The sequence below is a fragment of the Amblyomma maculatum genome, chromosome 1 (genome assembly GCF_055883805.1).
Source record: "Amblyomma maculatum isolate TAMU_Amacu chromosome 1, ASM5588380v1, whole genome shotgun sequence".
Lineage (NCBI taxonomy): Eukaryota > Metazoa > Arthropoda > Arachnida > Ixodida > Ixodidae > Amblyomma > Amblyomma maculatum.
Genome location: NC_139344.1, coordinates 102,272,348 through 102,299,543, shown reverse-complemented (window position 1 = coordinate 102,299,543; position 27,196 = coordinate 102,272,348). Strand labels below are relative to the sequence as shown.

General features: G+C 47.6%; 1 protein-coding gene across 1 annotated transcript in view; it reads right to left on the bottom strand.

Moving 5' to 3' along the window:
- Positions 1 to 27,196, bottom strand: part of LOC146203332 (E3 ubiquitin-protein ligase RNF212B-like) — a 99,334-nt gene extending 72,138 nt beyond the window's left edge. Inside the window, exons 1-5 of the mRNA XM_084602999.1 lie at positions 27,088 to 27,196; positions 26,960 to 27,021; positions 26,824 to 26,886; positions 26,599 to 26,655; positions 7,146 to 7,204 (exon numbers count right to left, since the gene is read on the bottom strand). Coding sequence (XP_084459125.1) covers positions 7,146 to 7,204; positions 26,599 to 26,655; positions 26,824 to 26,886; positions 26,960 to 27,021; positions 27,088 to 27,196 — 350 coding nt within the window. The remainder of the gene's footprint in view (positions 1 to 7,145; positions 7,205 to 26,598; positions 26,656 to 26,823; positions 26,887 to 26,959; positions 27,022 to 27,087) is intronic.

Sequence of the window (27,196 nt, the reverse complement as noted above, 5' to 3'; positions counted from 1 at the left end):
AGCATTGCGGGAAGCCAACTTTAGGAGCTAAATATCCCGAACTGCATTGCCGATGAAAAAAAAAAATTAAAAACTGGACTCAACTTTTAGCTTGACGGCCTTCAATTTCCTAATATAATGTTGTCAGTCAATGTAAATAGTAGAAAACGCGATTAGTTGATGTTAGTCGTTTCATCACTGAGCTCTTTCACGCACGTAATGTCCGTCTTGCTAGTGCGCCTACCTGCACAAATAGCATCAACGTATCTCTCGCGGAGTTTAAAATAACGATCTGTAAAGAGCTAATTTTTTTTTTTTTAAAATAGCTGTGGTTTAGCCTGTGGTTCAACCTGGAGTTACGCTAGAGCTTTCTGCATGGCTACGCTTAGGTTCGGCTTGAAAGTAAAGACATGGCTTTTGCCCATAGTAGTTTCCTCTGTGGTTTTTCATGCCATAGAGGGCGCTTTTGACCACTAAAGTACGATGAAGCGAAAGCGTATTTTGCGTGGTGGTCCGAAGCCATCAACTACGGCGCCTCTTTCTCTCTGTTTTCACTCCCACCATCGCGATGACGCGATAGCGTAAGCTACCATCCAAAACATAAAGCCCCGCTTTAACCGAGCCGTATGAACGTGCCTGCGTGGCCTAGGGATAACGTGAATGCAATAGTTTTGGCAGGCTGATTGTGACAACCCTCCCATATCATATGAAAGGAGAGGCCGGAGTTGGCCGCTCCTGTCAAAAGTAATGTCAGGAAGCCCTACGTCCACTTAGTGCTCGGCCATGTAAGCTGCCAGCTACCGCCTCCCACTTCTTCTCATTCTTCTTCTTCTTCTTCTTCTTCTTCTAGCGGTTGCTAGGCAACGGTTCAAGGTCAGTGCGACCACGGCCAAGGTGCGAACACGACAAAAGTGCGATCACGACGAAGAGGCGAAGCGGCTGGCGTAGTGTAGCTCTCGCTACAAAACACACAGCATAACATAAAGCGTGGGGTAGCGGCGGCACTTTTATAAAACTGCGAAAGTGACTGTAAACAACGCCGTAAAACTGGAAGGCTGCTGCGGATGAGGGAGTGGTATGTTTATAGTTGCTATCGAAAATCGCGGTTCTTCGCGCATAAGCTGCCTGCAGTCAGCAGTGTAGCCTTACATCCCGGCGTCGTTTCGAAAATAGGTTCCTCGTTCACGCGTTTGCGCAAGTCGATGCCAGGAGCTTTCCCTCCAGGGTTGGAGAAGGAGAGAGAATTATTTGTCGGCGCATGGTGCGGAAAGCCTGTGAGACCGTCTCAGTACATGCACCGGGGCGACAGGTGAGCTTTAAACATCACATTACGAGAACTGGTTTATTTCTCATTTTCAAGTAGTCGGGTACAGTAGTGTGGGAGCCACATCCTTTATTTCGAGGCAACTGCAAAATATTTTAGCCTGCTGTTATGCCCATTTTGATTGAAATACTCTATGCATCAAATGCGTCGCAAAAAGTTGCTTTTTTAAGCCTTTTCTGCGCTCGCTGCGAGTAGTCATAGAAAACCAATGGGCTGCGTTTCTGAAAACAATTGTTAAGCAGCCATGGAATATAGCAAGACACGCTTTATGAACACATTCATACAAATGGTCCAAGCTTCCTATGCTTCCCAAAATTTTGCTTCTGAAGGTTGTCCTGCGTTCACAATCAATAATTCGGACTGACATAAAAACCGATGGGGCGCGTTTTTGAAAAAGCAAAAACTTAGAAGTCTGCCGAGGAATATCTGCCAGTATATTGATTTTTATCGTGTTTTTTTTTTTTTTTTATAAAGTTACGTTCAGAAACATTTACCAGAAGAATGTTCAAAATTTCTGGGTATGGGAGAAAAGAACCACGGGTATTTTGAAATCACTGACGTTATCTTTACAGTACTTACATGCTATCTAGTGATGCACTGTAATGCACTGTGATCATTCATGTTGCGTGTTGGAAGCCGTGGCAAGGAGCAGACAAGTTCCGAGTAGACGGCGTTTATTTTCCCATGCTAGCGGGTTGGTGGCTCCGACGAAACTGCCGCTGCTAGCCAGGCGACGCTCTGCGTTTAAACGCTCGCGGCACATGCGCACTTCGTGCCTTATCAGTGGCGCACACAGACATGACACTTCATACCTAAAGATTTATTTCCTCTTTAAGATAAGAGATACCCGTAAACAACTTTTCTTTTTTTTTTTTTTGGTAACTTATGTAGGGGGCTACATCATCGAGAAAGCTGCTCGGATTATAAGACCTACGACAGTAATATTGTGTGTACGTGTAAGAGGGCGACGACAGGGCCATGGCAGAAACGTGGGTGAATGAGACGGTGGAATCTTCGGCACTTTTCTTCGGTTATGAGATGGCACTTTTGCGCACATTCTGGTAACCAAAGTGCGCCTTTTCCTGAAAAATGTACATGAAGGCCCAGCACCTTGGTATATTCCACTTCAGGGAGGGGTGTATTGTCAATTGTCAGCGCGAATGGACTAGCTTTGAAAGTTCGGTGGCGGTCTTATTGCCCACATGGACATCGCACGATTTTGTGAGGGATAGGCCAGTGTTGTTGAGAAATTCTTGAGGGAGATTTATGGCATTTTTCACCTGGACTGAGCGGTGAGGATAGTAATATCATCTGCGTAGGCTAGCACTTTAATATTAGTAAGTGAGGAAAGTGTATGTATGCGAGGAATAAATGCAATATTAAACAAAGTTCGGGCTAAAACTGAGCCCTGCGGTACTCCACGATTAGAAATGAAGTAAGCTAAACCGCTAAATGAAATAAGCTAAATAAGCTAAATGGAAGCCATCTAGCACATCGTTGTAAGAATTGTGAAGGCAAGGGAAAGGGAAAGAAAAAAAGCCCCTTGCAGACCGGTTCTGCGCAACAGCACTTTTTTGTTCGAATCAAGACAAGATTGAGAGGGAGAGTGTTGAAACTTCTCAGATTTTAAAATCTCGTGAGAGATGTGTGAGCGCTCCGTCTTTTTCACTTTCCACGCAAGAAATTGCTTTCTTAGCAGTCCATTTATAGTTTTGTTGGTGTCTTCCATATCACACTAATGATTGTAATCGGTTTTTCAGACATAGAACTACTTTTTCTTAGCGGATTTTATGGTGATCTTTACAACTCGTCATTGTTATTTCTATCCTGTCATACGATTCTTTTGAGCAGTTTTTATGTTCACCTTTACAAATGCTTCCCGTTACATCTTGTCATATCATTCTGTTAGCTGGTTTTAATGTTCACGTTTACGAGTATTCCTTGTTACTTCCATCTTGTCATATCACACTTTTACCTGTTTTTAATGTTCATATTTAAAAGCGTTCCTTGTTTTTCCATCCTGGCATTGTTATCTTTCTTTACACGATTCTTTTTCTGGTTTTAATGCCCATCTTTACACTTCACTTTGTTGTTCCCATCGTTTCATGATTGTTACCCTTTTTACATCTTTCCCCACACTGACTACTGGTCAGCGTTTTTTTTTTTTTTTTTTTGGGGGGGGGGGGAGGGGCCTTTGTTTTATATGAAGTTTCTTGAAAATTGATATCTGAGTGCTCTTCTTCACTATCTGGCCTTCCACAGTACTGACACGTATTTTTCCGGAATGTAAGACAAACACGGTGTATTTGTATACTTTTTGTTATCTATTATGTCAATGATAGTAGTGGATGCGCGCCTGGGTTCATCGCATATATAGCATGTGCTTTCGATCATGAATAAACAGTTGCAAGCCTGCGTTCATGGTGTCGCTTTTGTTCCTATGTCTCTTGTCCTGTCTCTTTACGCGCAGTTCTACCCCGATCTACGATGAAGCAACTAGCCTGCAAGAATGTTCTACTACAAAAAAAAAAAAAAAAAGAACCTAGCAAAATCCGCAACGGGGCAAAGCATACTTCTAAGGCTATATTATAGGCATATTATATGGAAGTCAAAGGGACCACAAGAGTGAAGACCCGACGAAATAAGTCCGTTGATTTTTACCGCCCGAGTTCCGCAAAATATGAAGCCCGAAAACGAAGGGTTCTAATTGCAATTAAAATCTGCCTTTCATGATGTTTTCTTTTAAATAAACGCCTGCAGCTTAAGGGCCACTGCGATCTCGCGTTTCCCAGATGTTCAAGGGCTATGTTCCCATGAGATTTTATTAAGCCACCTTCCTGCTCTAAGCGAAACATCATTTCTTGCACCTCATAAAGAGGTTGCTTGTAATCTAGATTGTAATTAACTGAATATGTATCGTAATAAGTCGTTCCCGGAGACCCGCAGCAAAGGGCTTCGAGAAACGTCACAGAGAAAGAACTTTTGGCCCCACGGCTGCAAATGTTTTGTTTACAAGATGTACGCATGGGAACACCTTGGCTTACTGAGAAGTATATTTTAAAACGCTATCCTCGCAAGACCCCGTTCTGCATAAAATCCGGCGTTGGCCTGTTGTGAGCGAGCGTGCCTCTAAAAGGCGGCAGTTGGTTTACTTGGTAAACAATAATGCAGAAAAAAAATTAAATCATGCCGTCATCGGCGGGCCTCTTATATCAGAAGTCAAGTCCTGGCCACGATTGGTCGCATACGGAGGGCCAGCAAAAGTTGATGGCCGGAAAAGGGAAGGGACAGTGTACGGAACGTTCCTACGAGACACTTGAGCAGTTACGCTTGGTCGGTTAGGGTTGTTCGCGCATTCCCACACCGTACGGCAAAATGTCGGTGGACCTGTATAAAAGCTGCATGTTGGATGGGTGTTATAGGTGGGTGAAGGGAATGTTGGTTTTCAGGACATGGGAATGTCTGCAACTGCCGCGGTATATATGACATATTCGCCACTCGAAAAATGTGCTTTGAGATTGGGGGCGACATGCAGCGGTTCTCACGTCACCCGCGTCCTTGAGATGTGCCCTACAATCCGAGCTTAACCTGCACCTGTCCCCGAGGCATCCTAGTTCTGTTGTTCGCAGGATATCATATAGCGCGTATGAGCGCTCATTCTCAGGGATATCCGAGCGCCTTTGACTCCCAGAAGATGCGGTAGCAGCAGGAGGAATGTGCAAGTGCCTAATGCGTGACTCTTGCTGCGAGATAGAGGTGAGCTGACCTTTTCTGTCATTTGTCTTATATTATTTTAAATACTCTCAAGGCCCGCAGGTATTAAAGAGAAGAGATGCATACAAAACAAAGGTGGCTCCCTTGAAATTTTCCGCATCGGTGATGGTAGTGATGAAGGCATGGAGGTGGTTCTAGTCATTTACAGTTCGAAGAAAACGGTGGTTCGGGACTGTGAGATTCATAGCTTGAAGCTGCGATCAGCGCGCGAGGTTATATTTATTTATTTATTTATGAAATACTGAGGACATTTCGCATGTTCAAGAAGGAGAGGGAGGGTACATAAGTGACAGTATTCCCGTCATCAGCAAGCTCGAAAAGGCCAGCAAGAGCAGCCAGTTATACAGTGTATGCAATAACACCGAATAATACAGCACATACATTATGCAATGAGACAAAATAACAAAATGCACTGCACTAAACAGCTGCAGCACATCAATCAAGGAGGGTGAAATAATTGGGAACTGTGGGATATAGAGCATTCCATTCAGAAATGAGAGTGTTTATATGTGTCGGTGCGCGCAAAGATGGGTGCGAGACATAAGCTGTATTTATGGAGTGAGGGTCGCCTGGAATCTTTGGCAATATAGTTTTCGGGTAAGATACCTAGTCGGGAGAAATATAGTGACTGCAAGAGTCTCAGACGTGCTTTCTTTCTTCTTTCTACCGGTGAATTCTGCAAGCTGAACGTAGCGGTCGGAGAGTCTAGGCGCCTATACCGATTGAAGATAAAGCGAGCCGCATAAGACGAAGGAAGCAGTAAGTGGTCGCTGAGAATAGGGTAGTATAATAAGCCCGGCGGAAAAGATGTATGCGAAAATATTTACGGCGCAGAGCAAGGACAGAAAGACCAAAGTTTGTCTTTATTGCAGATACGCTTGCACTTCCTAATTTGAAGCAATAAAACGTACATGTTCCTGAACGGACTCTAAAGTGTTAATTAAAGTTGTTTGATTACGACCCCAAACAGAGCATACATATTATAGTTTCGGTCTTAGTAACATCCTATACAAATAAAGCTGTATGCAACTGTATGCAACTGTGAAATGGCAACGTAAGAAACCCAGTGTGTGGTTAGGTTTAGCGTCCCAATGCGACTCAGCGTATGGAAGACGCTTTAGTGGAGGGCTCCGGAAATTTCGACCATCTGGGGTTCTTTAACATACTGATATCGCACACCAAACGGGCGCCTCCATCGAAAAGCGGCAGCTGCGGCAAGGACTTGATTCCACATCGTTGGGCACAGTATTCGAGCGCCATAACAATAGTAACACTAATCTCTTGGAAAGTGCGCGATATCTAACAACCCAGCATCGATGGCATGTAGGCGGGGTGATTAGATACATAGTTTACGGGCACTTTCCAAGAGACAGAGGGTTATTATGTTTTTGTTATTACCGAGGTATTTGCATCATTAGTACATATGTAGTTTGCTGCATGGTACTGAAATTACTATTGCGAGATCCTCGAGATCTGGGGCGGTGCTAGCGTTTTCAGTCGCGACGAATGCCGGAGAGGCATCGGTCTCGCCCACCGAAGTTATTCCCGCCCCGTACCTGGGGATGCGAGATCTGTGTATAGTATACTATACACAGTGTATGTATACATACACCCAGCCAGACGTTAGACTACGGCCTCTCAATGGTTTCGTGCTGGGCTGTGGTTCTCTACGTCAGCAAACACCCTGAGTGAGTGCAAAAGCCGTGAAATTGTTTGTTTCGTGATTGTGGCATTGGCTAGGCATGAAAAGGAAAAACGAATATCAATGCCGCGGCTTTACCTCTGCCTCTTGCTTCCCACAACGTAAGAAGCCCTCTAGGCTAAGGTTCATTAAACCCACGACGCTGCAATGCCCACGATCGTAACATCATTTATCGTACCGAGCATGGGGTGCAATCTTCCGAGACGGACTATATATGGGTCGCGAACGAAGGAATGATAACTGTTACTAGCCACCTGAAAAAGAAAGGCTGTGCACGGCTGCACTCAGAATGGACGCGTTAATCGTAATGCTTGCTTCGCCGACCGCACAGCTACTGTGACCGGCACCGGTATATCATTTACTCACTGCTTGTACTTGATCTCGTTGTCAGTGGTCGACTTGAGGGCCGCCTTCAATGTGGCCACCTGAAAAGACGGAGCTGTGGCTTTAGATACGCTGCTATTTTGGCATCAAGGAAGCAGGGCTCGCGTAAGGCATGGCGAAGAACACAAGTGGAAAAAGAACTGGTATGATGGATAAGGGTTAATGTCCCGCACATGGGCCATCAGAGGTGCCATATAGCGCTGGGCTCCTTGCTAATTTCGACCTATAGGTCGAAATTTTCTCTTTTTTTTATTGTTATTATGATTATTATTTCAATTATTTAAAAAACTTTTTTTTATCGTGAGCTTTTGCTTCTTTTTATTGATATTTAATTGGCTTAAGGCCAGTAAAGATTTTGCTGGTACGGGCTCCCGGTCCTTTCTTAAAGTTTTGCGTGCGTGCGTGCGTGCGTGCGTGTGCGTGTGTGTGTGTGTGTGTGTGTGTGTGTGTGTGTGTGTGTGTGTGTGTGTGTGTGTGTGTGTGTGTGTGTGTGTGTGTGTGTGTGTGTGTGTGTGTGTGTGTGTGTGTGTGTGTGTGTGTGTGTGTGTGTGTGTGTGTGTGTGTGTGTGTGTGTGTGTGTGTGTGTGTGTGTGTGTGTGTGTGTGTGTGTGTGTGTGTGTGTGTGTGTGTGTGTGTGTGTGTGTGTGTGTGTGTGTGTGTGTGTGTGTGTGTGTGTGTGTGTGTGTGTGTGTGTGTGTGTGTGTGTGTGTGTGTGTGTGTGTGTGTGTGTGTGTGTGTGTGTGTGTGTGTGTTCTCGAGAGGACAGATAAAATGGGTAAAATGGGCTTAGCTATAACGATGAATTGGATCGCGGCGATGACATGTTTTATAGGGTATACAGGCGGAAATGGGTGAGACGCGACAAAGCGAGCGCTTACAATCTTCGCTTCGTAAAGCTTGTGCACTTAGGTAAAAGGATAAAGTATTTAGAGATGCTGCTCATAGCAAGCACCGTTTATAGGTCATTAAATGCATTTACCGTGCGCTTGGAGCACTGTGTTTCATTAAATTCCGTACCTGACGCTCATCATGAGTCTTTGGTCTAAGGACCTATGAATGACTTCAAGAATCTGTTTTCCAACCTAATGGCCTCCTTTCTGGGAGGTCTCGCGTTCTATGTGGAAACGAAAAGAGCCAATTTCCCCCTTCTCTGTAAACTGATAAATGCTGCCAGAGGCGGCTTGGAGAAGCATCGAAAGAGTACTGTGGTTTAATACCACGCCCAAGCGTCTCGCTCCCTGCGTGTCTTATTTTGCCGATTTTCTGTGCTCTCTCCCTGCTTTGCAAGGGCTCTGAAACAAGCCAAATCATCAGGTATCCAGCGAGCGACGTCCGCGATCGACTCGCGTGTGCGAATGTGCCCTAAAGGGTAGAGATGGGCAAGGCGGCTCACTTTATTGAGCGGATCGGAGCCGGCTCACTTGAACGGTTAACTGGCTTACTTACATCTGTAGAGGTGAGCGGGTCGCTCAGGAGGGGCCGGATCTGTTATATATATAGTATTAATAGCAATACAAAGTAAAATCAATTTACGCCCTCACGAGACACAGCAAGCGGTGGCATTGAGAATTAGTTTCTGCCTGCGGTTGTGATTGCAGTTGCGGTTTCTGCCTGTTAAGACGACTGAGGAAGATGCTACGAAAGAACGCGGAACATTCGTACCACTTCGCTCTGCTTTTCTCCTCTCCGGAGCATGGCTCCGCTCCGCACACTAAAAAACACCGCGTACCAAGCACGCTCGGAGTGCGACAACATTGGCCTCGATCCTCTGACGCCCGGCTTTTCCCTGCAGCTAACCATGGGTTATTCGTATACATTTCTAACTGCGCGTCCGTGCTTGGGCAGGAAAAGAAAATGCGGACATAGCCAGCTTACTGATAACTACAACAAGCAGTGAAAGACAGTTGCTATTCAGTACATAGAGACGTTGTCACATAACCTAAAAAAGATAGCGCGACATTTTGAGATGTGGGTATCTTTCTCCGCTTTTTAAACACTGTCAATATACTTACCCCCGTTATAGTAACTCCGTGCCGGAGCCAACTCATGGATGCTAACGACGCATAAAAACTGATTTGTTGAATGTATACTGAGGGACTAGTAAATGAGACTCTTTTGTTGTGGGGAAAAGTGTAAATGAGATAAACAGGACGGTGCCTGAATGATAGATATATCTATCATTCAGGCACCGTCCTGTTTATCCCGTTTACAAAATGGGTCCCGCGTGTCCGTCACGGCATTAAAGGCGAAAGGCAGAGCTAGACGATTGTTATGGCCTTTTTATAAAAAGGCCATAACAACAATCTAGCTGTACCTTTCGCCTTTAAGAGGCCATAACAACGATCTAGCTCTACCTTTCGCCTTTAATGCCGTGACGGACACGCGGGCCCCATTTTCTTTTTACGCTTTCTTATAGTATTATTATTTTTCCAGAATTAATGAAAAACAGTCTGTTACATTCGTCCCGACAAAAATCCCTAGAGGGCAAACGCTGGCTTGCATTTTTTTTCTCTCTCTCTCTTTTATTATTATTCATTTTTATTTTTTCACTGTGCTTCGGCACGCTGGATTCTCACGCCTCGCCTTGTTCACACGCCGTCACTAAGGAGGCATTGGATAGCAGAACGGCAGCTGTCGTGTTTCTGCCGGTGCGATGCTCCTTCTTGTTTGGCGCGAACGGCAGTTGTGCGACGGGCATATGGTCATTAGTTCCCCCTTTTTACCTCCCACTGACGTCTTTCACTTCTCTTCCGACCAGATGTATAATAGTTGTAGTCAGTGCTCTCTGTGTCCACTTCTATCTTCGTCCTCGTCCTGCACGCTATTTCATCAAAAGAATGAACTGCACGTTCTATTGTCATTTGAGACACGAAAGACTTCGTCTTCAAATGGTGGTGTTGCACCAGCGAATAATGTACGACCGATGAGTGTCGTGAGACATCGTTCGAACAGCAGCATGGCATTGAACGGCGCCATTCTTTGCCAATTAAAGCTCCTTTACTCCCCCCTTCAGTGACATCGGGTTTCACACTATATACGCATACAGAGCCAAAGAGATTGCCGCGGACCACTTTACACAGCGGACGAGTACGAATACGGGTCCCCACTCGTCGGCATGAAACGAAACCACAAAACTGCAAGAGAAGAAAAAAGCGGGAACCAGCAGCACTGCGCCAGTGGTACCCGCGGGAAGATCCGAATACAATGGGTTGGTTGTGACACCCAGGAAGGGCGTTATAGTTGCTCTTTCGCTTTGCGTTTTGGGCTCCGACAGAAAAGGCTCACTGAAAGAGAGAACCGGCTTTTCAAAAGAACCGCCGTTCCAGCCATCTAGCAGATCTTCATCCATAGAACAAAAGCAAAAGAACCGCCTCACTCGCTCTCCAAAAGAGCGGCGCACTCCGCTCAAAAGACAGCCGAGGGCGAGGGCATTATTGAGAATCTTGCTACAAATGGCAGGAGGTTGCTATCTTGCATCGCTAATAGATGGTGCGGAAGTCGCACCCGCCTGTGACGGAAAGGTTCACTGAGCCACAGCCGGTCTCGAGGCCCTCGAGACCGGCCGTAACTGAGCGAGACCACCAGCAATCAGCTCTCCGAAAGATCCGACGGCTCCGACCGCTCCGGCCCCGACGGTTCCGGATCCGACTTTGCGGAGCCAAATGGCTCACCCGCTCTTTGAAAGGAGCGGTTCCGAAGATCCGGCTCGCTCCGGAGCGACCCATCCCTACTAAAGGGTGCCTGCCTTTTCATTTCTAAAACGAGCACGAAAATATCGAGGAACAAGGCCTTTTTGTTGGAAAACATGCCTTGTTGAGACGCTTTTACAGATTTCCGCAAATTGGCCAATGACGAGAATATAGCGAAAGCACCGCAGAAAAGCGCACCTAGCTATGGCTCGATTGACACTACTCGCACGGAGCCCCCCCCCCCCCCCCCCCCCCATTCTCGTCACAGATTTCGTGGGAACGAACCAAATATTATCATAAATGTAGCACAACCACTTAATAAGAACCGAAATGAAACACGAAATTACCGTACAAGCTTGGATTTCACCTGCCTTACGAGCCAGTGAGCCGGTTATGTAGCCTGCAGCGCACGGAGCACGCATATTGTTGTTGTTGTGCCCTCAAATAATGGCACATACCCACGAGGGGGCTTGGCCATGCGTGAAATCTGCAATAAGGGAGTTATGCTGTTAGCTTGGAGATTAAAAAAAAAATAATACATATAAATATACAATACGACAGAAAAATGCCCTACTGATCAGAAAACAAAAAGTAATAATTTCAACTGAATAAGAACTTGCAGGGGAAACGCAGCGGAATGGGCACACCTATAGCAGCGAACCCAACCAGAGGCGTTAACAAATTTGTGCACCGCTGAGCGAACTGTCCCGCTGCTGAGTCCCAGCTGAGTAGCGCCAAACGAAAGTAAATTTGGAACAGTCAAGGATATAGATAAATTTTTGCAAGGCATTTCAAGGAAGAGTTTTGGGAACAGCTGGCTTATATAGCCTCTCAACAAAACAAAAACACTATCGAGAAAAAGAAAACGCTCGACGGTTACAACAGCACATTATAGCAGAATCAAAGCGACTGTGGAACCCGAACATGCCCTTCCAGATACCCTATCTCCTGTCTTGATAGTGATGCTGACGGTGAACTGATGCAGTTTTCACCTTTTTTGGCGATTAGGAAGGCCTCGATGACCTCCCTTTCAGATTTGTCCCTTGCCCTACCGACGAAGGTGGTTCTATCCAGACAGGGGTCACATCCGCAGTTCTTGCAATACAGAGGTAAATTGCTACGTTTGCCGGTGCGCATAGACCTATTGTGTTCAAGGGCCCGCTCATCGAAGCACCAGCCTGTTTGGCCGATGTATACCCGGCAGCAAGATAGAGGTATCTGGTAGATAACCCCGGAGGCACACCTGGTGAACTTGGTCTGATGGTTTATCCTGCACGTGCTGTGCTCCGTGTCTCTTCGTTCCTTTTCTCTCGAAAGCAATGGGCAAACTTTTTTCAGTTTTACAGGTGTCGAAAATACAACACGGATCCCATATTATGGATCCCATTAGTGCAGTATGACTGCATCGTGAAGATTAAAAAAAGAAAAAAAAAGCTGAGACACTTACACTGTGTATGACGCGACAACGTTAATGGGTCCCGTCCGCGGCTCCCCCAGCTGATCCTTGTTCGTATCTGCACCTCTATTATCCTCCTACACATATACAGCTGTAATCTGTCACACTATACGAAAGACCACCCGACATAGATACAAAGCCTCGTTTTAACCGAGCCGTACAAACGTACTCGCGTTGCCTAATGGCGAAATCGAGTGGGAGAGCAGGCGCACTCGAGAGCACATTGAAAGTGCTCTCAGAGAAGCGGGCGCCCTCCAGTGGGAGAGCAGGAGTAGAACCACTGGCTTACAGTGGTAGAGGAGGAGCACAGCGGCGGTGCTGTATTCACTTGAAAGCTGACGCGCGGTGCGCGCCTTTTCGTTGTTTCCCTTGACCCTGGACCGCGGAATGCCTGGCTGGAACGGATTTCAAGTCGCCGACGCAATGCCGCCCGTACCGGATGTCCGCGCGTCGGCTAGGCGGAGATAATCTGCGGTGTGTGCATGTGCGTGTGCGTGCTAGCCTCTTGTGTAAAGGAGCAGCGGATGCCACGAAGCTTAAATTCCCACGGGACTCGGACTGTCTGGCACGCGCGCACGTGACGACGGCAGCGGATTCGAACACTATGGAATGTGCACACGTGAATTTGTGCGTACAACACTGCAGGTGTGAGGATCGAGCCTGTTGCCCCGCCCAGGGAGTTTATTTCGTTCCTATTGGTTTAGCGTTGTGGTCTGTTTGACGAGGCTATTTAATGAGGTGTCAGGGGGGATTTCGCGGAGAAGAGACGAGTTGCAATAAACATGCTGCAACCTCGTTCGACTCCGAGTAGCTCTCCAAGGTGCCCAGCAGGCACACCTTAACAGACCGCCGGTCAGCGCATCCAAGCACAGCGGGTGAAAGGAGAACCCTTTCGAAGGCCAGCAGTTGAACAGACCGTCGCCTCTCTGGACGAGCACGGCGGGTGGCAGCTTGGACAGCGGCTTCGAAACTTAACTCAAGCGGATCTTTGTCAGGAGCGGAAAGCTCATGTGCTGTATGCATGTTTGAGAGTCACTGCTGGCATCGAAAGGGCCAAAGGAGGCAGATCGCGCCGCGCTGTGAGAACAAGGCATACAAAACAAGCTGTTCTTCACGGAGCGTTGGCCTCTCCTCGGGTTGCAACTGCCGTCATTGCGGGCAGGCGGAGAATGCTGGGGAGAGAAGTGTGGTCATGTGGTCGTGGTTCACTGCGCTCGACACGCCGAGAGCGTTCCCGTGGGAGGACAGTTACACCCTTGCTCGACGCGCTCCTATACTGCTCTGCAGTGCTCCGCGCCTCTGCTTTCGTCCCCCCCAACCGAATGCGCCATAAGGGTAGCGTGCGTCCCACACTCCCAACTCAAACACGCTGCCCGAGTTGCAACTTCTGCCAAAATAAGTCATGTCACGTGGCCTTGTGGCGTAACTCAACCCGCCGACCAATCACTGTCTGGCCATGTCACCTGCCAGGGCTATGTTCGTGATTTTCCGCTCATAAACCGACAACGCCGACGCCAGCCATTAAAGATCCGCAGGTCCTCTTTCAGTAGTATTGCAGCTTTGTCTTTTGCTATTCACTGTAAAAAAAAAAAAAAAAAAAAAAAAAAAAAAAAAAAAAAACACGCACCCCACTGCTTCTCTGTGACAGTTTTAACTACGCGGTGCGGGCGCAAGGACGGCCTCAAAAGCTAGAATTCGCCGCGCATGTAAAAACTAGAATATTCGTGCAACACAACGTATTATACTTTCTAGGTGGTTTGTGATAAAATTTTGGCTTATTTTTATTTTAACAAACCGAAGAGAATGACAGGAATGCGCAGTATTATCGATGCCGCTGGTGTTTAAAATTCTGCTCCATGCTTACTACACACAGATTTGTGGCTTATTCTTTTAATTATAGAACGAGGCATCTTTTGATCACCTGGCCTTTATTTTAATTTTATATTAGAATAAATATTTCTGTGTTCTTTCCATATTGTCCGTATAATACGTTTGCTGCATACAGAGGTGGTTTCTTTGATTACAACCGAATGAAAGGTGGTGCGAGGAGATAAATCAACAATAGCTACAAGTTACACACGGCACAAGGCTTGAGTAAAAAGGATAAAGACACTCTCCAAGAAAATCTTCAGCGTTTGCGTAGAAATAACAATAGAAGTCAACATATTTCTTTTTGCATACAGAGTAAAGATGGCGCGGTTGCTAAATACAGATGCTGATGCGGCCATTCCCCTTTGTTACAGATGATGATAATGATGATGATGGCGGTGGTGGTAGTGGTGGAAAATATTTATTTCCGCACTAACAAGCTTGTCCTGTTCGGGAGAGATGCTCAGTCCAGGACTCGTGCAGCGGCAACCGCAAACCTGGAATCTAGCACTGCCACGAGATTTATGTACGTGTCGAATATAAAGCACAGCGCTGTAACACTTGGTCTCAGCACTGTGAGCCGTATAATTTATTTACTGAAGCAGAGCGGGTACTAGCGTGTCGAGAACACCTGAGTAATCCAGACTGCAGTGCTGCGCCCGCGCAAGTAATATGAACCCATGCCACTGAAACGGCAGGTTTTAAAATCCATCTGCACTGGAATGAAATTCCGCATGGAAGCCGAACTTCGTGGAAGTAATCAAGAATGACAAAAGAGCATCCTTCATAAGTTACATTAGAATACGGTAACCTTGAAAAGCCGCCAGCGAACGCCCAATAAATAACCCATCGATGACTCCATAAACAATTTGTAGAAAACGTAAACAGGCTACGACGTTCCATATACAGACCGGGGGTGTAAATCCTCGTAGAACAAAAAAACCGCTCCCAAAAATATTGTTACGTGGCAGGAGGCGTTCACACCACGTAAACATTGGTGCACTCACGCAAAGCTGGACACAAGCACAAGGCGTATCGGATGTCAACACATAGACTACTGCCAGGGATTCTGGCCCCGAGCACGCGCCACACATAAACACACTTCGCCAGTCTCGTCTTCGATGAGTCGACCTGTAGCATGGCCCCCGGGCGCAGAAGCCCCGTCGCGGTGCTGCTTAGCGAGTGTCGGGACAAGGTAGGTTGTAAGGCTTAAGGCGCGAGACGTGAACAGTTTCGTTGTGTACGGTACGGGAAGTGCTCTCGGGGAAGGCAGGTTCAGTCTCGTAGGTGACAGCTGGTATACTTGGCACAGCAGACGATACGGGCCCACATAGCGAGAAAGAAGCTTTTCCGAGAGCCCAATACGGCGTGAAGGCACCCAGAGTAACACAAGTGACCCAGGTGAGAAGGAGCTGTCGAGGTGGCGGCTGTTGTAGTGCTCTCGTTGGGAAGCTTGGGATGCTTGCAAGCGGGAACGGGCGACTTGGCGAGCATGGTCAGCACGGGGACGGCTTCACGGGCGTATTCAGATTGTGGGGGACCGGATGTTCGAAACAAAGTGTCAAGCGGCAGTTGAGGCTCACGGCCGTACAAGAGGTAAAATGGAGAGTAGCCGACAATGTCGTGACGAGATGAGTTATATGCAAGTGTAAAGTATGGGAGGGCGACGTCCCAGTCACGGTGATCAGATGAGACGTACACGGTCAGCATGTCAGTGAGGGTGCGATTGAGCAGCTCAGTGAGGCCATAGGTTTGGGGGTGGTAAGCGGTCGTCAGGTTATGTTTAGTTGAGCAGGAGCGGAGAATGTCGTCCACAACTGCTGAAAGGAAGGTGCGGCCACGGTCACTGAGCAGTTGGCGGGGAGCTCCATAATGAAGAATGAGGTCGCGAAGAAGTCGGCGGCATCAGCAGCAGTGCTCGTGGGGAGCGCGCGCGTTATCGCGTACCGGGTGGCTACTGCAAGCCATCTATTGCCAGAAGTGGACTCAGGAAAAGGCTCCAGCGGGATGTCAATGGGCTGAAGAAAGCCAGCGGGAGCAGACGCAGGCTGCTTTCGGCGCTGACAATCACCAACGTAACGGCGCACTGAACGGTAGAGGCCAGGCCAGAAGAACCGACGACGGATGCAGTCGTACGTGCGAGTAACGTGGCCAGCAGTTGGGAGATCGTGGAATTCGTTGCGAACGACTGTTAAGTGCTTGGGGACGTCTAGGAGAAGGTCAGGACCAGTGGGCTGAATATTCCGGCGGTATAAAATGCCGTCAACGAGAGCAAAGCGGTTCAGTGAAGGGTCGGTTTGGGCGGACGTTAGGCGATTAATGACACAGAGAAGCTCGGCATCCCGACGCTGTTCTTCACCAGTAGTTGTAAACGGTGACAGTGAGAACAGGTCACTGACGCATGCACCAATGGGAGTATCAGTCTGGGCAACAGGGTAACGAGAGGCAGTCAGTATCTTTGTGCAGCTGGACGGACTTATTGTAGATCACAATGTAGTCATACTCTTGGAGTCGTAGCGCCCAACGTCCGAGGCGACCAATAGGATCCTTCAGAGAAGAAAACCAGCCCACTGCGTGATGATCTGTGACAACTGTGAATGGCCTGCCATATAGATAGCGTGGAAATTTTCCAACAGCCCAGACGAGGGCCAAGCACTCTCGTTCGGTAATGGAGTATAGTTCTTCTTTGGAGGGGATAGGAGGCGGCTGGCAAAGGCATAACCTTAAACTGATACAGACCATCTGGTGTGACAAACGCAGTCTTCTCTCGATAATGGTCATCCACAACAATTTGCCAATAGCCAGATCGCAGGTCAATGGACGAGAAGAATTTGGTTCCGTAGAGGCAATCCAAGGCATCGTCGATTCTAGGAAGCGGATAAACATCTTTCTTAGTGATCTTATTCCGGTGTCAGTAATCCACGCAGAAGCGCCATGAGCCATCTTTCTTCTTGACCAGGACGACAGGCGAAGCCCAGGGACTATGAGAGGGCTCAATAATGTTCTTCTCCAGCATTTATGCCACTTCTGTCTGAATTGCCTTTCGTTCTGCATGGGACACCCGGTATGGTCGGCGGCGGATAGAAGGAGCGTCGCCGGTTTCGATGCGGTGCGTGACAGAGCTTGGCCGAGGGCGCTGTTATGCAGGTCGAAGATGTTGCAATAAGACTCTAGAAGCGCACGTAGCTGACGAGATTGGACAGAGAGTAAATCGGAGGGCATCATTGCCATGATCACGTCAGTTTGAGTAGGATCGTTGGCAGGGTCTGCAAAAGCTGGAACATGGTCAGTATCCAATGGGGCAACTTGACAGGAGCCAAGAGGTGAGAACATGGTCACGCAATGCCAGGTGGAAGCACTTGGGCAGAATAGCTGAAATTGATCAACGGCAGTGACACAGTGTTCCCCTTGATTGTAGCGACGGTATGGGGCAGTGCTACGTTGCGGCTCAGCAAGAGATCAGAATTAGGCGCAACTAAGTAGTCACCATCGAGGGTAGATGAGACAGGACGCAAGGTAACGAATGAGGCGGCTAGTGAGGACAGAAAAACTTGGTCCGGCGAATACAGTCGGGGAGACGAATGCAAGGGTTCAGGATGGATGATTGGGAGATCTAGGTGTAGGACGCCTGGCGAGCAGTCCATCAGGGCAGAGTGTTCTGATAAGAAATTGAGGTCGAAGATTAGGTCATGGGCACAACGGTTCAAAACAGTGAACTGCATCGGAAAGTCATGGCCCGCAACACTAACGCGAGCAGTGCAGAGTCCGTCAACACTAACCGTTCCGCCGTCCGCGACACGCACCCGAGACCGAACCAGCGTGAGAACTTTACGTAAACGGCGACGAAGGTTCGCACTCATGACAGAGATATGCGCTCCAGTGTCTACAAGCGCACGCACGGGGATACCATGAACACAAATGTCTAATTGGTTTAAGCGGGAGGTCTGTAGAGGATTTATGGGCCTGGTCGTGGATGCAGCGTCACCTCCGGGAGCTGCATCAGCTAGTTTTCCAAATCAGATCGGCCGTATGAGGCTGCAGCCGAAGATCAAGGGGGCTGCGGGGATTGAAAACGACGGGCTCGTGGAGATGGAGAGCGGGAAGAACGACGTGGTCCGGAGCTTGCGAAATCGTTGAGCGAATCTGATTGGTCAGGCAGTGGTTGGGGCGGAAAACGGGCATATCTGGACGGAGTCATAGGAAAACTCGATGCGATAAGTCGGAGACCATCTGTTGCGGCAATGCCGGGAAATGTGGCCGACACAGTAACATTTGAAACATATAGGGCGATCATCAGGCGTCCACCATTCTTCTGGGTTTCGCTAGCGACGAAAGTACGAGGCTCGAGGACGGAAAACATTCGTGCTTGGTGGCCGGACACGGGGGTTTCCGATAAAGTAGACAGCAAGCGAGAGGTCAAAGCTTGCAAGTAACTCTCGCACGACGGCCTGAATAAGGGAGACGTCAGGCAAGGGGTGGTCGGAGACGGTGGTTTGAGGTGGTGCAGGTGCACAGGCCTCCATTTCGCGGCGAACGATCCGGGTGACGGCGTCGGTGTTGTTAAGAGGCGAAGGGGAAGGTGTGTTAGTTGGTTGCTGCTGCATAACACACGAAGATGAGGCGGCCGTATTCGGAAGTCGTTGAAACTGTGGGAAAATGCGCGGCTCTTTACTTGCTCGAAAAGACGGCACTCCTTGATAAGAGAATCCATGGTATCACAGCCTTTGCAGAAGAGCAAATGGAAAGCGTCGTCCGCAATCCCTTTTAGGATGTGGCCAACCTTTTGAGATTCCGACATGGCGGTGTCAACCTGGTGACATAAGGCGAGCACGTCTTAAGTGTAGGTGACATAGCTTTCACTGGAGGATTGTGCACGCGACTCAAGCTGTGTTTTGGCGGCGAGCTTCAAAGCATCTGGTGGTCCGAAGAGAATGCGAAGCTTTTCTTTGAAGATGTCCCAACATGTTAATTCGTCTTCGTGAGTGTAGTACCATTGTCTCGCTGCTCCAGACAAATAGAAAATTACGTTTGCCAGCATTACGGTGGGGGCCCACCTATTATGAGTGCTGACACGTTGGTACATCGATAGCCATTTGTCAACATTGTCACCTAAGGCACCGGAAAAGATATCGGAGTCACGGGGATGAGCCATGACCATGAATGTAGGGGCAGTGGGGCTTCGCGAGCCACTGGGTTGAGTCATGGTGGCAGTGCCGGTGCAGCGTACGCTGCGAAGCTCCGTAGTGCAATAAGCCAGGAAGCGGAGGATGGGAATGTCCTCACCTCCACCAAGATGCTACGTGGCAGGAGGCGTTCACATCACGTAAACACTGTAGCACTCACACAGAACTGGACACAAGCACAATCCGTATCTCGGCTGCCAGGGATTCAGGCCCTGAGCACTCGCCACACACACACACACACACACACACACACACACACACACACACACACACACACACACACACACACACACACACACACACACACACACGCACGCACGCACGCACGCACGCACGCACGCACGCACGCACGCACGCACGCACGCACACACACACACACACACACACACACACACACACACACACACACACACACACACACACACACACACACACACACACACACACACACACACACACACACACACACACACACACACACACAATCTTCGTCAGTCTCATCTTAGATGAGTCGACCTGTAGCAATACCATTCCTCCAAGCTGCACACCAATTTCACTCTCTAGCACAGGATGTAAGGGCTTTGAATATATCCTCCTCTCCAAACAAACAATGTGGTATCTCCTGACCAGAGTGGATCCCGTCATGGTTTGTCGACCACCACTCAGTTAACAGACGTCGGAAATGACTTGGAGCATCGATCAGCGCAGCCAAACTAATATTACATTACTAGATATTTATATAGGCTTGAGTAAGTATGCAAAGCTGCAAATCGTGATCGGAGACACAGAAGTTTTGTCTGGGTCTAATACGTTCTTTCCTAGTGTTTTCAATTTGTAACCTTTGTACACGTCTACAATTTGTACACGTCTACAATAACCTCTGCTAATTCGGGAGTGCGGCAGGGCTCCACCCTTGGCCCGTTAATATTTTGAGTGTTCATTAATGAGACCCCCGCGAAAATCAACTGTAACATCCACCTATTTGCAGATGACTCGATCGGGCAAAGGGAAATAAAAATTAACTGTAACATCAAGCTACCCTTGCATATCACTCAATCATGCAAAGAGAAATAAAACGCAATGGCGAATTCAGCAACTTTTCAATTCATTTGTAATGGTGCAACAGAAAGGGGAAGGGGGAAAATCGAAAAAAAGCCTTTATGCATGCCAATAACCAAGAAAAAGCAATCCTTATTCGTGCCGGACAGCATCATGGCACTACGCGTAACAAAGTTAATCAGCTTATGCAAGCGCTGACCTCAGGTGGGATACACACATTCTTAACATATCATCAGCGGCATAATGAAAAGTTTTCCCTCGACGAGGTACATCTGGCTCACGCGACCAACAACTAAGCCCTTAGAATATAAAACATTAATACCACTTATAATAAAAGATGCCCACACTGTCTGGCTTCCACAATCTGTGACTACCATCGCGAAGCCAGGAACGACACAAAAAAGAAGCACAAATTCATTCATTAGAAGTACAAGTGCACTGAATCCCCAATTAACATCGCAGTTATATCCTCGCCACCCTTCCAAATGTTGCTAAGAACTCAAGATTAACATTTTAACCGATTAACCAACCAATAAATAACAAGTGTAATATCAGCGTGTCAAAGTATATTCATCTTCCTGACTATCGGTAGACACGACACAAACACGGATACATGTTAACCAAATATTCTTGAAGCATATACGCGTTTACGAATTTATATTTTATTGCGTCATCTGAGAATGGAATCAACTATATATATATATATATATATATATATATATATATATATATATATATATATATATATATATATATGGAAAATGGATATAATGATGGAACAATCAGAAAGCTAGATGGATCTGCCACACAAGCCATTGGAATATTTAGAAGAATTGCGTTGAAAGGACGAGTCCTGAAGGAAAGAAGCTTGCTTAAACTCATCCAAGCCTACGTAATAAGTCGCGTGAGCTATGCCACGCCGTTCTTATATATCAGGTCGGAGGAGAAGAAGAGGTTAGACTCTTTCATTCGGCGGTGCATAGAGAGGGTCTTGGGCTTACCAATTACCACATCCACAGAGAAGCTCCTTTCTATGGGAGTGCACAATAGCTGGGACGAAATAGCGGAGGCTGTCAGAGTTTCGCAGCTGGAAAGATTAAGTCGAACGACCACGGGCAAAACTATACTCTAAATGGTAGGCCTGCAAACAGATAGGGGACTACGAGAAAAATCAAGTATCCCACAGGACTGCCGAGAAAATCTAATCATCCCCCCCCCCCCCCCTCCCTCGTAACATGCATCCCATATTCAACGCAGAGAGGAGGGAGAAGAGAGCAGAAGCACTAATCAGACGCTTCGATTCGATGGACAGCAAGTCGGTTGCGTACGTGGATGCGATAAGTGGCAAAACGGGGGCGGCGGTCGCCTCGGTAGTCGACGGCCGAGGTGCCCCGGTATCAGCCGCCACCATTAGAAGCCGCAACGCCGAAACGGCTGAAGAAGTTGCAATAGCTCTCGCTTGCGTCGGAACACAAGCCAATTTCATAATCAGCGATAGCAAAACGGCTATTTGGAATTTTGGAAAGGGTAGTGTCTCGCCGGAAGCGGCAAGGATTCTGGCCAGTAGACGACTAAACAGGAAAATTCGCCTAATTTGGACCCCTGCACACACGTCCGTTCCTGGCAACGAAGAGGCCCACGAGTTAGCCCGAGCTCTCTACTTCCGGGTAACTGTGGAGCCGCCCAATTGCCGGAACATGGACGAGCGTCTGCAAAATTATACGGAGATTCTTCAAAATTACAGGTTAAACAGGAGACTGGTGCCACCACCGGATAAAAGTCTAAACAACAGGGAGGCAGTCGCATGGCGGCGCCTGCAAGCTGGGAACTTTGTAAACCCGGTCTGGGCATATTATGTCCAAATGGAAGATAGGAGAAACGATAAATGCAAGCACTGTGGGGAGAGAGGGACCCTCGACCATATAATCTGGGAATGTACTAGCTCCCCAGGGGCTAAAACAAATATAAATTGTATAGAAGCCTGGGAAGCCCTGCTGCGGAGCGAGGTCCCTGCTCCACAGCTACAAGCCATCCGCCTGGCGGAAGAAGCCGCGAAGAGCCAAGACCTCTTTGCCTGCTTCTGATCGCGGAGGTCTCTGCTCCCGTCCCTTAGGCTTGCGTGCCGGGGGCGGAAATTGGAGCCTCCTAATCTGGTGGAAAATAAAGTTATCATCATCATCAAGTAAAACACATAACACAAAAATTGCATAGCTGGTTCGAAGTAAATTCCACGTCTTCACCGACAGTGCGACAGTTACTAGCGCGAAAGTGTTCATTCGGAGGTTCAGAGCCTATAGCAAAATGTGACGCTTGCATGTTCTCTCGGATGTGGTTCGACTCCAATAATTTTTTGGTGGGAAGCCAGTACGGAACAGTTCCAGCCGACGCAGCCGGTCAACACGCGTGGAGACTGCGACCCAACCTCCTGCTGTGCATTGTACGTCGTCGTCTCCACCAACTTCTATCTGCGCGCAAAAGATTCCGCACGTCCTACTCCATTTACCTACGTCAAAATCCTACCTTTTTCGCATTTCATCGCCTCATGAGACATGCGCATTTTGATTCTTTTTATTGCGCATAGTAGTCGCCTTAAGCTCCAACAAAAAGCCCCAAGATTGATTCGAGCACACGTGCGAGGAAGGAAAAACAAAACAATTCGGCAGAGACACTTAAAATGCTGACGAGTGAGAATGCGAATCAGTATAATGACTATGAGTCATGAATATGCGTAATGCTTGTACATGCTCTACACCTTACTGTGCATAACTAACAAAGTTCTGAGTCATTCTGAATTGCACGACGATACGTGTCATCTTACGTTGTGGCACCGGCATGGTGACGTCATCTGGATTTCGTGCGCCATGGACGCCGCCGATGGCCGACAGTTGCCCGGCCATGGCAGCTGCTAACCTGTCCAACGCACGCTCGTGAGGACCGCGACGCATGCTGCCCAAGTTGGCCGGAGGGACGTAAAGCCTCGAGAGTGCCTGCGTGGCCTATAGCGCATCTGACTAGGATACAAGGGAATCCCATTTCATATGTGCCGCCAAAGTTGGCAGCTCCGGCAAATTGAGCCATGTGACGTAGTCTCCTGACGTCACACAAACAGCTGGCCAATTAGTTGCCTGCTTGTCACCTGTCGCTTATTATCCCCTGTCAAAGGCATGCTCATGAGGTAGACAGGACAGGCAGGCATGCCAACCTCCGAGCCTGCAATATGTGTCAAGCGCCGCTTGCCAGAGACGTGCTGATGATTTTTTGTACCATTTTTCTACACGTTGTTATGCCGGTGGGGTTATCACACAGTATCCCACCGTCAACAGGGTTGTGCCAAAGAGTTCCCTGGGTGGTAGCGATGGATCCGAGTCGGCGCTGGTGAGATGAAGAAAAAGCTTTATACACTATTTACAGGCATTTACACAATGAGATCGGCTCTGGGGGCGAAAGCTAACATAGACATACACGACGGTGCTTGCGCAGCGACGGCCGGGGAGATTCCGCCGCGTCCGCACTCTCAGGGGGCGAACTGCTCCCGATGGACGCTAGCGACGAACTCGCTCTCGGCGTCTCGAGCGGAAGCACTTGAGTATCCGTAAACCGAGAATCCGTTGATGCTCAAATGGTCCAATCCGACGGCAGCACTTTCGCAGGGCAAATGGGAGAGCTTGCTGCGCTCTTGCTTCAAATATGCCGCGGAGCGAGAAGGGGTCCATCGCCTGGGCCACGGCGCCGAACCATCTCGTCGCTGATCAGCTCATGTTGAACACGTAGCTTCTCTCCCCTTAACACGGCTCGCCCCCAGTGCACCAGTGCCTTGCAAAGCAGTAACCGAATTTTGTGAAGGAGGCGTTCCCCGGAGAAGTTTGGCGTCTGGCTGAATTTCTGGGCCGCTTTGGCCGGGCACAACAACGTCGAAGGCTTTTCTCGTAATGGGGTTGATATAATGTTTTCGAAATACAGAATGTTTACAGCATTCGTATATACAATGCGACATTACAGTTTTAACTCTTTATTTACGCCCCGCCGGGGTGGCGCAGTGGTTACGGCGCTCGACTACTGTTCCCAAGGACGCGGGATCGAATCCCGGCCTCGGCGGCCGCTTTTCGATGGAGGCGAAAAGCAAAGCGCCCGTGTGCTGTGCGATGTCAGTGCACGTTAAAGAACCCCAGGTGGTCGAAATTTCCGGAGTCCTCCACTACGGCGTCTCTCATAGCCTGAGTTGCTTTGGGACGTTAAACCCCACAAACCACCACCACCATCTTTATTTACGTTTAACCCGTTTTACCACTTATCCTTGATTGCTTCCATTGAATGGCCGTGCTTGGTCAAGTGATTTAATCATGTCATTCATTTCCAGTTACGACATACCACTTGCCATAGTCATGCGATTTCCCGACGTCCTCACTTTCCAGTTACGATATACTACGCTACTTTTGCAAGTTATCTTCGTCACTTTAATTGATAACGTCATAATTTTCTTGTTAAGACATACTACATAAATTTTGTAATTCATACTAAGTCACACAATTTAATGGCATCATCAATTTCTATTTACGAAATACAACACCACTTTACAAGTCATACTTGGTCACATGTAACTCGTCTTATAACTGAGTCATGACGGTATTAATTTCGTCAGCTTTATCCTTCTATTGTTTCATCACTTTTGGGTTGTCTTTCTATTCTAATTTTACTCTGCCTCTAAGGCGCGGAAATGTTAGACGATCTTGCTAGGCTCTGAACCTTCGGATTAGTGCTTTCCCACTAAAAAACAATCCCGACCCCCAGCCAGTGTAATGCAGGTATCTGATGTAGTAACGCATTACACAGTGAAACGAAGCTTCAGCAATTCCAACGCATGTAACATTCGCGAAACCACTCATTTATAGTACTCTTGTCAACTAGGGCAAACGTAGCGTTTCTGAACAGCCTGGCTAGGCTGATGCGACGGAGACTTCGCAGAAGCAAAGAAATGCAAAGTGTTTTGCGTTTTCAACGTGAAGACTTTCAAACAATTTCCCGCTTCAGCCGCTAGCTTGTTTGCGGTTAAACTGAATGCTCGCGTATTGCGGCAACTTCTGTGCCGTGGCAAGTTTAACGACGATGCTTACTTGGCTGAGCCGCGCATCACGCAAAGGTATAACCGCCGAAGTCGAGCTCGACGAACCGAAACCCGCAAAAGGCAATTTCTCGCTCAAGAGCGGCACTGACGCCGCTTTCTTTTTCTCACTGTAGGTTGGCATAGCGCAGCTACAGGCGCCACGCCACAGTGAAACAAACATATCAGAACATCATAGAAGAATGCAAACACTGCACCACACTACGAAATAAACAAGAAAAACACAACTCAAAACTTCGCGATGTCGTCCACGAAAAGAGACGATATCGGATGAATTAGATAAAGTCGCCCGACAAGAAACGAAATCGAGCAATACCTTTTTATTCATAACACATCGTTAAATAAGTTGTATCTGATATTTTTCAAATGTCAATGTCAGCTCAAATGTTCGAAGCGCTTCAGTTGAAGCAGACGAAACGTTTTAAACTGAATATTCAAACGGCCCGCGCACCTTGTAGCGCTACCCTCGGAGCCGTGTCATGACGCCTTCCACTGCAGAAAAGAGATGGCGCGACCGCCACCATCCAGTGAGAAAATGTAGTCAGTAGGTTTCGGTTTGGTCTCGCCGCGGTGGCGCAGTGGTTGAGATGCTCGACTACTGTTCCGGACATGGCTCAGTAGCCCTCCACTATGACTACTATGAGCCTTCCGCTTTCACCTTCCGTCCCTTACTGCGCGCTTCAGAACTTAACGGTGAATGTATGACATATTCTGCGCCTCTCCTTTCCTGTAAACCAATTATTATTATTATTATTATTATTATTATTATTATTATTATTATTATTATTATTATTATTATTATTATTATTATTATTATTGTGTCTGTTTTGCTCAGCCAGCGCCTTAGCACTGCGCGAATCGGTGAAATTAAGGAGAGTTGGCGTGTGCGCAAAAAAGTAAGTCCGAACGTTATTTACTTCGTCTTCATGCTGTCCCTACAGACTAGTGCAGCGGCCTCGAATCCCTTGCCAATACTGCTGGGGATCTGACACCTCTGAAGGCCCTCCTGACTTTAAGCACTGTGTAAAAGAAATAGAGTTAGAATCCTGTCTGTTCGTACCTCATGCCTCAGAGATGTAGATAGCCTGGAAAGCTGCGACACCTGGAATTCGGTGATCTAGAAGGCAGAATAATAATAATAAAAAAAAAAAACACCGGAACGATGGGTTTATTATCTACAAAAACAATAAAAACGCAATCTGAAAAAAAAAAAAAAAAAAAAAAAAAGCGGTCTTGATACTGCATGCATTTTTTAAATGAAATATATAATCGCAAAGGTTGCTACCATCATTGCCCTCTGCAAAATCATTTTCGGGTCTTTGAACAGTTCGCGAACATCGGCGTTCATCTGAAACAGAACCAGTAACAACGTGAGGAGTCTTTATCTTCATACTCAGGTCACGAGTAGTCGGAATACATACGTTTTGACTCAAGGGGGCAGTTGAACATATTGCGTTGCAAATCTTGCACTTGCTTCGAGTGCCTAAGAAGTATAACACCGATCTATTCATATTCAAATCCTGCGTTAATGAATAAGGAATGTACTCACAGTCATCTTTGCAGGCCTGGCAAAAAACATGTGCGCATGTTGTAACAAAGAACAAAGATGTCTTGGTTGGTTGAGCAAAGCAATTGTTGCAATAAACCAACTTTTTCAT